General features: G+C 51.1%; 1 protein-coding gene across 2 annotated transcripts in view; it reads right to left on the reverse strand.

Annotated features, from left to right (window-relative positions):
• Positions 1–7555: 7555 nt before the first annotated feature.
• WWP2 (WW domain containing E3 ubiquitin protein ligase 2) overlaps positions 7556–13568 on the reverse strand; it is a 147652-nt gene continuing 141639 nt past the window's right edge. For both annotated transcript variants that reach the window (XM_059150800.1, XM_059150801.1), the window contains 7 exons: positions 12871–13004; positions 12420–12560; positions 12019–12139; positions 11610–11714; positions 10244–10340; positions 10010–10082; positions 7556–9530 (listed from right to left, as the gene is read on the reverse strand). In XM_059150800.1, the coding sequence (XP_059006783.1) occupies positions 9431–9530; positions 10010–10082; positions 10244–10340; positions 11610–11714; positions 12019–12139; positions 12420–12560; positions 12871–13004 (771 nt within the window). In that variant the 3' untranslated portion in view covers positions 7556–9430. The remainder of the gene's footprint in view (positions 9531–10009; positions 10083–10243; positions 10341–11609; positions 11715–12018; positions 12140–12419; positions 12561–12870; positions 13005–13568) is intronic.

Below are 13568 nucleotides of genomic sequence, written 5' to 3' on the forward strand. Positions count from 1 at the left end.
GATTTCCATTATAGTTTTAACTCCTCCCAACACACACATACACACAAGTGAAAGATGCTTCAGTGTGTTTAGTAAATGTCCTTACATATGGATGGATCGTGGAAGAATGTGCAGTCTAGTTTTGAATGGGTACGCATTTTACATTACATTTACTTCCCTTTCGATTTCATTCTTTCATGCTCTCTTAAAATTCAAAACAATATTAGGTCTCCTGGGTCAGTTAAGCGTCCAACTCTTGATTTTGGCTCAAGTCATGATCTCAGGGTTGTGAGGTCCAGTCCAGCATCAGGTTCCACATTGGGCATGGAGTCTGCTTAAGATTCTCTGTCCCTCTCCCTCCGCCTCTCCCCCCTGCTCACACATGTTCTCTCTCTCTAAATTAAATAAATACATAAATAAAATTCAAGACAATATTGTAAAGGCCTACCTTCATTTACTTCATAGCTTTTAATCACGTGTGACAAAGACATTACTACGTGATCTTCAAATCCCATTTCATATTCCTTGTTCCTGACCTACCACAAAAAACACCTCCCATCCACTTTGCTGTTAGAGACAGCCACAGGTTAGTCTAGGCAATGAAGAGACGGGAGTGGTGTACACGGTATAAAGGCCCTTTTATCTCTTCCTCCCCTTGCCTTGGCAATAGAGGAGGAACATGGTGAGCCCTGACCCACCAACCTCATTCACACTGTTCCTGCTTCCCCTCCATCAGTGCTCAGCCACACCAGCCTTCTACCCACTTCTGGAACATGCCAGTCTCCCAGTCAGGCCACTGTACCTGATGGGCCCAACCCCAGATGTGGCTCTTTGCTTGATGGACTCCTTCCCAGCTTTCAGGTCTCCAGGCTGAAACATCTGTTTGGAGATGCTTTCCCTAAGGTCCTATCTAAAGGACCTTCCTTAAGGTCCTCTCTAAAAGACCCTTTCTCCCCTATCCCACTTGCCCATACTATTCTCTATCCTGTTTATCCAGGGTACTGCATGGTGACTATAAGTTCCTAATACTACTTCCAAATATTGTATACTTGAACATCGCTAAGAGAACGGATCTGAAATGTCCCTACCACAACACAGCCTTAAATGTCCTCAACATTAAAAACAAATGGCAACTATGTGAGGTGATGGATGTGCTAATCATTTTGCAATATACATACGTATCAAATCATCATCTTGGACACCTTAAACTTACACAATATTCCATGTCAATTGTATCTGAATAAATTCAGAAAAAAAAATACCTATCCAGGGGTCTCCCAGACCCTGTGGCAGACCACTGATGCACTGGGGTGTGTGCCTGTTGGAGAGCAGGGACAGGGTGAGTCAAATTCAATCCCCACCACATATACCCTGTATTTTAGCCATTGTGAAACAATTACAAGGAGGTAGCAAACCATCATGACTATAAAATCCAAAAGTTCAACGGTGAAATGAATTCCCTCACAAAAGAATCAGTGCTTCCATGTCCCTGGCCAGCCAGGGCCAGATGAAGCCACTATTGAGGAGGAAGTTGTGCCCCTCGAGCCAACCTCAGCGGGAGTCGTGCAGCTGCAGAGACCCTCCTTCAGGCTGGTTCACTGCTGTAATGGTACCACCTACCTAGCTGCTCACCCTATAATTATAGAGGAAACAGACCCAAAATTGTCCTTGAGAGATTGGACATAACTCTTTGCCAACTGGGTTTGGCTGGAGGCTCACATAAGCACTAATGACATCCCAATGCAGAGGGCCACAGTCATAGGCTGGGCCAGACCCAAGGCCTCTGAGATCATTGGTGCTGCCAGGCAACTGACGTCAGGCTGTGGACTGGATACAGGGACTGAAATGACTCCCTCTTCCCAGCAGCTGCTTTCCCCAAGGAGAGGAAGAAGAGCAATACTGGTCCCTTTCCGCCTTTGTTCCTGCTTAGTGGGATTTTTTTTTTTAAAAATCTACACACAATTTCCATGCTCTGGCTTTTTGTTTACTAAAAATCATGGCCACATTCAGGGCCCAGAACACGGAAGAGATGCTAATCCGAGGACACTGAATCTGACCTAGGATAGTGTATGAGTTATCTATTACTGTGTTAACAAATTGCCATAAAATGCAGCAGCTAAAACAACACACGTTATGATCTCACAGTTTCTGTGTGTCAGAGCTGCAGCGCAGCGTGGCTGGGTTCTCTGCTCACGGGCAGGCAGCAATCAAGGGGTCAGCTGGGCTGCAGTCATCTTAAGCTTCCAAGCATATGTGCTCATGGGCAGGTTTCAATTCTTCATGGGTTGTTGGATGGAGGACCTAGTCCCTCACTGGTTGTTGACACAAAGCTGCCCTCAGTTCTTTGCTACATGGGTCTCTTCAACATGCAAGTTTGCTTCGTCGAAGTGCACAAGTCAAGAGGGCAATGCAGAGTCAGCTGGCAAGGGGGAGGTCAAAAACCTCTGAAACGCAGGCACACAAGTGACACCCGTCACCTTGGCCATGTTCTATTTGTAAGAAGCAAATCATTAGCCCAGAGCCACTCAAGAGGAGGGGATTAGCCTACTAGGGTATAAATCCCAGGAGGAGGTCATAAGGGGACCACCTAAGAAGTCTGCCTTCCTGGGGCACCTGGGTCGTTCAGTTGATTAAGAGTCTGCCTTTAGGGGCGCCTGGGTGGCTTATGGGTTAAAGCCTCTGCCTTCGGCTCAGGTCATAATCCCAGGGTCCTGGAATCAAGCCCCACATCAGGCTTTCCGCTCTGCGGGGAGCCTGCTTCCCCCTCTCTGCCTACTTGTGATCTCTCTGTCAAATAAATAAATAAAATCTTAAAAAAAAAAAAAAAAAAAAAAGTCTGCCTTTAGCTAAGACCATGATCCTGGGATTCTGGGAGAGTCCCGCATTGGATTCCCTACTCAGCTGGGAGTCTGCTTCTCCCTCCCTCTGCCCTTCCCCCAGCTTGTGCTCTCTTTCTGTAATAAGTAAAATCTAGAAGAAGAAGGGGGGGGAGGGGGAAGGGGGAGGGGGAAGAAGAAGGAGAAGAAAAAGTAGCAGTAGCAGTCCTCGTTGTTATCTGCCTTCCACTGATAGAATTTCATCAGAGTAATCCACAATAGGCTCCAGAGGGGGTTCCCTTTTTAAATTTCAGCACTTAATTAATGTCTTAGAATGAAGATAATGTTAATAGAAAATGCAGAAGGAAAACATTCCTCCTGTTAATAAACAGGACTATCTATTATTAGCAAAACAAAACAAAGCCAAGCCAAGCCCAAGCATCAGGAACCAAATCAGCACTCTTAGAGAGGTAAGGCCTAATGGCCTTAACTGTGGCAAAACAGCAAAATTCAATTCTGACATGTATTTATCAATGCTTCCTGCAGAGATTCCATTAAAATGATAGTGAATAAATGTAAAAGATTTTTCATTGTCCCCTGGCCACTTGGCCCAATTTGAGAGAGAGAAAAAGAGAGAGAGAACCTGAGAGATAGAAAAGAAAATTCAATAAATTTCTAGGAGGAAAGCAGAAGTGGCCTGCAGCCGGATCTCCAGCCAAAATGAGTATGGAAGGAGGTTCGCCAAGGAGAGTTCTGGAAAGCCGGGAAAGGCTCATCCGAGAGAGGCTGGAATTAATGCCACAAGGGTAAATAGGAGCAGATCTGATCAAAGTCAGGTCCCCTCTGGGACCCCGACGCACAGACTGCCAGCTGCAAGCTGTTCCTCCTCTGCCTCCCCTCACCCCGCAAGGGAAAGGAAGTTAATCGAGAAGGCAGATTAACCATCTCTTTGCCCTCTCCAGCCTCGCTAAAATGACAGTGAAGAAAGCTTTATAGATCTTTCTCCACAAGGGCAAAGAGAACGTAAGAGGATTCAGTGACTGGACAAGGATGGTCACGCAGGTGTTGAAAGGCAGAAAGCAGATGGAGGAGCATAGCCAAGCAGAAGTTTTAACCTAAAACCCTGAAGAGGGAGATGCAGTGGAGAAGTGAGCAAGTCCCCAGAGAGACACAGGACTTGGGAGCAGCAGGAGGGCAGGAAAAGTGTGGACAACTCGGGTCGTTCAAAGTAGTTTCTCTATGGAAGGGTGGGACACCCAGGTCCCCATGCCCAGCCACAGAGCCTGGCCATCTCCCCTCTGCCAGCTGCAGGAGCCCAGGCTGAGGGGAAGGGCAAGAAAGTGAGAAAAGGTCAAGTCAGGGGCCAGGACTCTGAGAACCACGGTTCCTTCCTTCCCCTGATCCCCAGCAAGCCTACAGTCAGGTGTACCCCAGCTCAGGTATCTCCTCCCACCCCAGGCAGAGAACAGAACTTTCCTCATGCCTCTCCAGGGAAAATGATCACCCCAGAGAAAAGACACGTGAGCAGTGACATTTATGGTCCCAGTATAAAGGTCCACCTGCCACGAGTCCTCTTACAGCGAAGACCAGCAGGCAAGAGACCATCCAGGCGTGTCTTCTGAAACAGGGAGAACCACGAAGGTTAGGGAAGGGGTTGTTGCCTCCCTGTGTGTGTGCTTTTTCCTAATGGTGCTGCAGCTATCTCCCGGGTCCTGCGGGGCATCCACTCGACAGCCTTCTCTTCTGAGGGGCAGTCTGGGCCTTGGCCTGGGCATACCTAGGAATATCACGGATTCAGACTAGATCCCTGGATGGTTTGTCTTGATGAATTTCTGCCTCCATCTTTTTCAAAGCCATGGCCCGTGCATAGCAGAGGCAGCTGGGTTTTGCGGCAGTTTGCTGGTTGGCCCCTTTTCATCAAACAGGAGGCAGCACTGGGCTGGTGCTCAGGCCGCGTCCAGACAGGAGCTTATTTAGAGCCATTGACCCCCAGCAGCTACACACCCAGGCACTCTGGCAGGCTCTGCGTGCAACAGCACACTCGCGATCTTGGTCGACATTTTGCATTTTGCTCTATTTCTGACCCTTGGAAGTCTCTCCCTTGTTTTTGAACAAGCCTTTTAGGGTTTCTCTTGTTATATTTTATGTGTCTTTATTATATGTTCGGAACAGAGAGGTTGGCCAAGTCGTGAATTTACTGCGCCATCTCAACAGAACGCATTTTGGTTTCTAACACTGACTTTACTCCGAAAAGAACAAAGAAGAGTTGATTCTGTGTTGGGGCGATAGTGTTGAAGTTGGGAATAGAGTATCACAGAGATCATCAAAGACATCCAAAAGAGGCAAGTTTAAGGGGCCAAAACTGACAGGCATCTAAGAAAATAATGACTGCTGTCTCTGGGGCCAACTGAGTCCGAGTTAGACCCTGAATCCATGATGTTCAAATGGTACGGATAAAAGTGCGCCAAAAAATCACATGTCCAATGTGAGTTGGCTGAAGGCGGACTCATAAAGCATGGGCTACAGAAAAGTGAGCCGGACTGGGTCACTTCAATCAAGTTCAGAATCACAGGGTATTTAAGGTATTTAAGGATATTTAAAACTTGGATTCATAAGGTAGACCACAGGGGCTGGGGTAAGAACTTTAGGCACTAACTCATTTTCTTCAGTGGGGCTGGGGCCTTATTGATGCCAAGTCTGGCCGAAGAACCAGAAGAGCTTGCTATCTGTAAGCATACCTCTAAACACAGACACAGAGATCTTTAGGGTTTTTCTAGAAGGGTGATGTAAGCCCCAATACAGAATGCCAGTGGGGTAGCAAGAACTGAGACTCCAGATCCACGGAGATCCCACCTTATGTAAAGTCTCACTGACACCTGGGAGACCCACTGGAGATCTTTGGCAACAAAGGAAGTCCTATCAGCTCGCTTTACTTCCAAAATAATCGTATAGCTTTGACATTACATCAGAACTTCTTACAGAGTGTAGGGGTAGGGGGGCCTCTCTGCCTGCCTAATTCTGCTTGAAACCCTTTCAGAATAAGGAAAAAAGAAATTGAGGATATAGGAAAAGCAAAGAGAGGTACTTAGAACCTCCCCACCCCCACCCCAGGGTGAGAGACTGGATGAGGAAGAAAAAACTGTATTATATTATACTATTAATTCTGGAGCAAACAATATATATTTATATAATGATAGTATTATAGATGTGTTTTGTTACTTTTCAGCTTTTTGAATAAACCTTTAGAAAAAATACAGATGATTTCATTGTGATTACACAAAACAATGTTTAAAGGAAAAAAAAAAAAGGATTTGTGTAGAAGTAAAAGGACAGCTACCCAAAGTCAAAAGAGGGAATGCAGACGGAGAGCTGGAAGGACAGCCAGGGGAGCTCAGATGCACTGCTCAAAGTGGGGTGGCAAGGGACCCTGTCCATTGCTAGGGCTAGGAACACAGGAACCTTTCTGAGGACCATGGGGTAGACTCTGTTGGGGGTTTAAAGTTGTATCCAGAAAGATACAAAAGAAACTAGCAATCCTAGCCTCTAGCAGATGATCAGAGGAACAAGAGTAAAGGGAGGGTGGGTGGTAGCCTTTCACTGTAGACACTATGTATCTTTGAATTTTAAAACTTTTAAAAAATTTTTTAAGTAAAAGTGAAGGTAACTACTTCCAACTTCCAGGACTGCCCCCTCCTGGAAGAGCAGCACCAGGGCACAAGACCCGCCAAAGGGCATTCGCTGAAGGGGTGCAGCCAGGAGCAAACTGTTGGACACAACTCTAATGCCCCTTAGGGTGGAGATGGGCATGTCATAGGAACCATAGGAACTATAGGCAGTAGTTAAAGAATCATTTAGACCTATGTTGAGGAAGATGGAAAGGTTTCCCAAACACCTTGTTGAATGAGACACGTGGTTAGCATAGATAAGATCCCATTTTTGATATATTTAAAAGTGATATGTATATACGATCTGCATAGGCACAGTGAGTAGTATGGAAGGGCCGCAGCAAACTTAACAGCAGTCATTTCCAAGGTAAGACTGGGGAGAACAGTTTCTTACTTGTGTCTTACTTAAATTTGTTATGGGATTTCTGCGTATGTGTAGACTTCCTTCAATAATGTTCTCAAAATAGCATTGCTCTGTCAAGTGGGAACTCCCCAAGCAAACTCCAGGGAAGAACCAATCCAAACATCTCTGCCTCCCTTGAGAAGAGGCACAATCAGGGCAAGGCTTGATCAACGTCATTTCCATGTCAAAATGCCTTAAGACGCAACAGCCTGGTGATCTGTCCCATGTGAATTCTTAGGTGTTCAAAAAGTGGGGAGCAAGACCTTGTATGACCATTAGCTCAAGATCATGGCATCCCTCTATCATGGTGAGACTCAGTAAATGTTTCTCGAATGAACAACTGCCCACACACTGTCCCCAGAAGCTGGTTTCTAAAACCCACTGGACCTGCAGCCACAACAGTTCATGTTCTGGCCCCACAACAACTGTTCGCAGAAACCCTGGCCTGGTGGGGGTGGAGGGGGGAGCGGTGAGGGTGTCCAACCCTGACCAAGGGCCACCCCCATGATCCCTACTCAAGGACTCAGCTGCCCACAAGAAGTGTGACTGTCTCAGTTAATAACACACACATTCCTGACACCAGCAAGGTCATGGAATTTCCACCCCTGTCTGGGGCTGGAGGATCTGGGGGGCCCAGAGGCCTCTTGTCCCGAGCACAGCGATCTTACAGACATCCACACCAACGCTGCCCACAGCTGCTGATTGTTTATTGCACAAGAAACTGGCAATACCAAGGCAAGGGGGAAGGCATTACAAAACCATCTGTTGACCAACCCAGAGCTACCGAAGGACACTCTACACAACACCTCGTTATATACATGTATGTACACACACGCACACACATGAACACACTTGGAACACCTAGGAGTCTCAGGCTTCCACACCCCACACAGCAGCCTGCACCCCAACCCCCCAGGAGAGAGGGACACTGCAGGGAAGCACAGCAAATAACTCCAGGAAAAAAAACAGGTTGAGCTCCAGTGAGCCAAGCCACTCAAATCAGCACACGCAACTGGACATGGGCTGTCCCTCCATGGGCCGGGGCGGGGAAGGACAAGGGTCTGGGGATGTGAGCCAGTCCTAAGAAGGCCCCATGACCGGTCAGTGGGCCTGCCTGGGGTCCTGGGAGGCTCAAGCTAGTCTGCAGCTGGTGTGCAGCGTGAAAGCCCTGGGGGCCTAGATCAGGGAGCTCGGAACCGTCACCGCGCCAGTATCCCAGAGGAGCGCATTCGCCTTTGCACATCTCCACACGTGGCGGACCGCCCATGTCAGAGGCTGGCGGGGGCTCCAGACACCGAGTCAGACCATGTGCAGCAGCTCGAGGCCCTTCCGCTGACCTCCGTGGGCAGACAAAGCCTCACTCCCGGGCAGGATGAATGTGCTCTAGGGCAGCTGGACGCACTGCATTCTCAACAGGAGACTAATGGACCTGCCTGTAGCCTCAGGGGCCGCTGGGGAATGACAGGGCCCCCCGCCCCCACATGCTCCATCACTCGGGGCTGCTGGACATCTACGTCTAGGAAAGGGAGTTCTCTGTGGAACACGGCAAGGTTGGGTGACACCTGGGACGCCATCCCTTCCCCTCTCTGTCAGGGCTTGGGGACTACGCCGTGGTGAAGCTGGGCCGCCGAGTCGGGCCTGCCTTGCTCACAGAACTGCTAAGGGGGTTCCTAAGAGGAGCAGCTGTTTGGGAAGATCTTGGACCAATGGTGTCAGGTCCCTCCGGGTCCCCTCGACTCCCGGTGTACCAGCTCCTTGACAGAGAGTGACAGCAGCATACCGACATCAAAACACAAAGTAACCCAACACACAAAATGCTTCAGGTTGATATAAAAGGGAAAAGAAAGTCTGAGGGAGTTTGTCGTTTCCAACCCCCCGACACCCGAGCAGCTGGTACAACCCTTTATTTGCAGGAAAGAACAAACTGTCCCGCACCGAGTGCAGAGATGGGCCTCGCTGCACAGCCTCAGTGGCTCGGTCCTGCCGGGACAGGCAGCAGCAGGCCTCCACCCAGAGCTCTCTCCGGTGCGGGAAGAGTTTCTTTCCCTCAGACCTCCGTTCTACACAGATCACTGGAAAAGTTCTATTTAAAACAGAACCTCTTTTACTGGCAAAGACCCTGGGCTTTTGCAGCCCAGAAGAGCTACCCCGAGTGAGCGGCCCGTCTCCTCCTTGCCGAACTGGCCCGTGAGAACCAGGGCTTCTGCACAGCTCTTCGGCACAGAGCACCCTTCCCTGCGCGCTCACGCACACGTAGCACTGGGCTTGGGGAAAAGGAGGAAGAGCTTACGAGAGGGTCAGGCCTCCAGACTTTGCGTTGGGTGATGGGGCCAAAGGTAACATGGGGGCTTTATTCCAGACTGCCACCACTGGGTAGAAGAAAGGAAGGGACAGGCAGGGCCTCTTGAGGTCGAGCTCTGCTACCACCAGCCTGATGACACTGTGGTCCCACGCACGGCCACCACCTGGGGGGGCCTCCCGGGAGCTCTGTGGCCACCGGCCTCTCGGGGCAGAAAGAACTCGTGACTACATGTTGTGCTGGGGGGTGTGGGAGGGGGCTGCCTCAGTTACTCCTGTCCGAAGCCCTCAGTCTCCTCGATGGCGTACAGCAGCTTCTCCTTCAGCTGTTCGTAGCTCTTATATGGTGGCAGATCCAGGCGGTTGAAACTGTGAAGAGAGGGAAGCAGAACAGTCAGCACGGGGAGGTCAGGGCTCCACGGCCCTGCCCCAACCTGGCCAGAGTGGGGTCAAAGTAGTTCACATGGCCGTGGTGAACGCGCCCACCATGTGGCCAGATGCCAGAACAGAGTCCTTGCGAGCCCTGCTGTGTGAGGCCTTCATGCTTCCTGTGCCTGGTCCTTGGAAGGTTCGGCAGAGAGGGCAGGGCAGCTGGAGAAATGGGGACATGGGGGCCTGGGCAGAGGGCACACAGGGAAGCAGCTCCTTGTCTGCTGGAGTGGAAGTGTTTGGTGAGGGATACGAACTGCTGCCACAAATGCCAGAAGCTCAGAGGCCCCTCCTCTCCAACCCCAGAGCCACACAGACGTTGCCAAAGTCCCTGAAGCTGCCCCACCCAAAGGGCTGCCCTCAGGAGCTCCTGTGGTCTGTGAGCTGTGGCCACCTCCCACCAAAACCAGCACACTCACCACGTGTGGCTTCTGGGCAGCCAGGTTTCCTTGCCAACCCTGTCGATGCAAAATTTCTGTGGTCCGTTGCTACCTGTTATCCAAAAGAGGAACAGCATAGGCAACAGGACCACGCCTCCCATGGGCAAGACTCTGACTCCCCCCCGACAGACGGCTCAGGCCCCGCCCACTCACACCCTGGGAGTAGCCCCCCAGGCTCACCCTAGGGCACCAGCCAGGCGAGGGAACACGTACCAATGAGTTCGGCAAATCCGCCAACAGGCAGGCGGCAAGTCCCAGTGACAAACTGCAGCAGTCGGATCCTCTTCTCGTTGTCCATCTCCTTCACCACCTAGGACGAACTCAGCCGGTCAGAGCAAAGCCAGGACGCCCACCTGACCCAGAGCCTCGCCCTAACCTGGGATTCCGGTCAGCCGGCACTCCTCTTCAGGGCTGAGAACACAAGCACGGGTTGGGTGGGGGGTTACAGCCACCAACCTTGGGAACCCCAAAGCTGCTCCCTCTGAGAGGCGGGGTTTGTAGGCCAGTCCCTGTAGCCCATGGGACATCTCGGTCTCAGGGGCACCGTGAGCCAGGTTTTCTCTTCCCATCCAAGTTCTGCTTTTAAAAATATACTAAGGATGGGCTCCCTTGCACAACGGGGAGCCTGCTTCTCCCTCTGCTAGCGGCTCCCCCTGCTTGTGCTCTCTCTCTGCGCACTCTCTCAAATAAATAAATAAAATCTTCAAAAAATAATTAAAAAGTAAATATTTTTTAAAAGTAGGGGGGGGGGGGCGCCTGGGTGGCTCAGTCATTAAGTGTCTGCCGTCAGCTCAGGTCATTATCCCAGGGACCTGGGATCGAGCCCTACATCAGGCTCTCTACTTGGTGGGAAGCCTGCTTCTCCTTCTCCCACTCCCCGTGCTTGTGTTACCTCTCTCACTGTCAAATAAATAAATATAGTTTTTAAAAATACACATATACTAAGGATGGGAGTGACTGCTTCATGGGAATGGGGTTTGTTTTTGGGGGGAGATGAAATGTTCTGAAATTAGACGGTGGTCATGACTGCCTTGTACTGCGAAAGGTCAATGAATCGTAGTATCTTAAAATGCTGAACATGGTGAGTTTTATGGGGTGGGAATTTTGCCTTCACAAAGGAATGTTTATAACCTATTCTTTCTCATGTATGCTATACTTCATAACGACAACAAGACTACACATACAAAAGAATCAACTCATTACATCCAGGACTCAGCTCATTCAGTTTCTCCAGAGACAAGCACATGCTGGCCCGTGTCCCCTGGCTGGAAGGAAACCACACGACCAATGGGAGCTTTCCTTCCTGCCTGCAGGCTCACCCCTGTCCCACCAAGGCTAACCACCAATGTGGCCTGTCAAGAGCCCTGGACACAGTCCAGCTGCAACAGCTCTGTTCGTCCCAAGGCTGGGTCTCTCTTCTCCTTCCACAAAGTGAGGAGAGCACGAGAGATGAGGGAGGTGGACCACGCCACACGCATCCCTGAGCCCGAGATCGAATCAGGTCTCCTTCCTGAGGCTGACTGCTAAAGCCTGTCTGGACCCCTACCCCAGCCTCCCTGGGATGGGCCCCAGGACCTACCTGCCAGAACCACTGGATCTGCTTGCTGTTCTTGGTGTAGTGTCGGTAAATAGTGTTCTTCTGCCAGTCGCTCATGTCTATCTCCTGCATGCCGCACAGCATGAGCTGCAGGGAAGACAGATATCAGTGGCCCAGGGCCAGCCCCGGCCCCACTCACTAGCAGATAAAAGCATCCCGAACATCTTCCTGATCTCTGCTGACAGCGGTAATAACAGGAGGGATATGAGTGTTAAATGTGGGCCCCTCGAAACAGTGTGAGAAACCCAAGCACAACGATCTACCCTGCAGCCTCGGTCCGGAGGGAGTGTGAGGTTCAACTGGCGAGCTTCTCTGGAGACAGAGTTTGCCAACAAAGGGCACAAACGCCCCGGAGGCCGGGGCTCAGGGTCCCAGCGACCTCAGCTCTCACCTCCAGCTCCTTCTCGTCAAAGTAGCGCAACCACTCCAGAGGGGCCACCTCGTTGAAGCCATCCAGGAAGGCTTTGGTCTGCTCTTCCACGCCGCGGGTGAAACGCCAGTCAGTCAGCAGCCTGAAACCGAAGACCAGCCGTCAGGGGAGCTGAGACCCGAAGCTTACGTGCACCTCAGGACCTGCCAGGAGGCTGCTATCACACAGCAGCGAGGAATCGGCTGAGAGGTGACCCAGGTGCACACTCAGAGCCAGTGTAGGGGTGGCCCTGGGGGGGATGCCAAAGGGGAGGCTGTGATCCCTGGTGAAATGCATGGGGGGCATGGATGCGGGGTATCCCAGAGACAAGGGTGGCTCTGCTCTCCTCCCCCCGCACTGGCTCTCCAGCACTTAAGACTCACATGATATACTCGTCCTTGTTCTCCTCTGTCACTCGGATGCTCTCACCACCTTCCTTGAGCTCGTGGGTTGTCACCTTGCCCAGGATCTCCATGTCCTGGATGAAGTACAGCTCTAGACCGCACTCTTCCAGGTTGTTCTCTCTGGCGGCACAAGAGACCAAAAGGGAAGAGTTCCACCTTAGAAGGGCCCCCCTCATCCTGCTCCGTCCCTCACGTCAGTGCTCATGGGATGCCAGGACTCACAGCCTTGATCCAGAGCAGCTGCACGGGACCTCTCCCTGAGGCATGGAGAGAATTCTGGAGCTGCCCTACAGAGAAACCTAGGAGCTGCACATCTCCACAAGCACTTCTAAAGCCCATTTTCTCTGGCAGAGAAAATAAAGGCCAGCAGCGCCTGCTCCCCAACCAGAGACCTCTGTCCTCCCAGCATGGCACAGGGGAGAGGACTCACTTGATCCAGACAATAGAGTTGTAGAATTCGGGATCAATAGATTCCAGGTCCTTCAGGGTTGGTCTCTTATTGAGCATCCGCTTATAGAAAGGGAGGGTGAAGCCTGTGTCAATGAACTTTCCATGGTACAGAGCCTGAGGAAGAGGAGACATGGAAAAGGGCTTTGGTCTTCTTAGGACACTGCCCGAAGCAGGCTCTTGGATGCTCCACACCAAAGCCCAACTACTGCTACCTACCCTTTCTCCCCAAGAGCAGTTGTGACCTTGACACAGACTCTCATCACACCTGCAGACCACCGGGGCAAACAAAACCAGCCTACTTAGGAACCCAGTGCCTGCCCAGCACACTTGCCCACCAGCTCCCTGCTCTAGCAGAGAACTGCCCCACGCTCATGGACAGCACAACGCCAGGTGGCAGCCCTGACTCACTGACGCTCTGAGCTGGGCGGCGGAGGCAGCCAAAAATAATGCAGACACTGTGGACGGCGAGAGCTGGCGGCCGCCAACGGTGAGTAATAGTCTAGGGTTTGACTGGTCTGTCCTGTTGGCTGCTGGGCCAGGCGGGTCTCTAGACCTGGGAAGAATGTGCCCACTTCCTGAGCCCAGCACCTTGGCCAAGAACTTCCAGACAAGGGGAAGGGACATATTTAGTCATGGCTCTTGGGTTCTTGCGGGCAGAGCATTCAGGAAGTCAGGAAG

This window comes from Mustela lutreola, chromosome 16 (assembly GCF_030435805.1).
Source record: "Mustela lutreola isolate mMusLut2 chromosome 16, mMusLut2.pri, whole genome shotgun sequence".
Lineage (NCBI taxonomy): Eukaryota > Metazoa > Chordata > Mammalia > Carnivora > Mustelidae > Mustela > Mustela lutreola.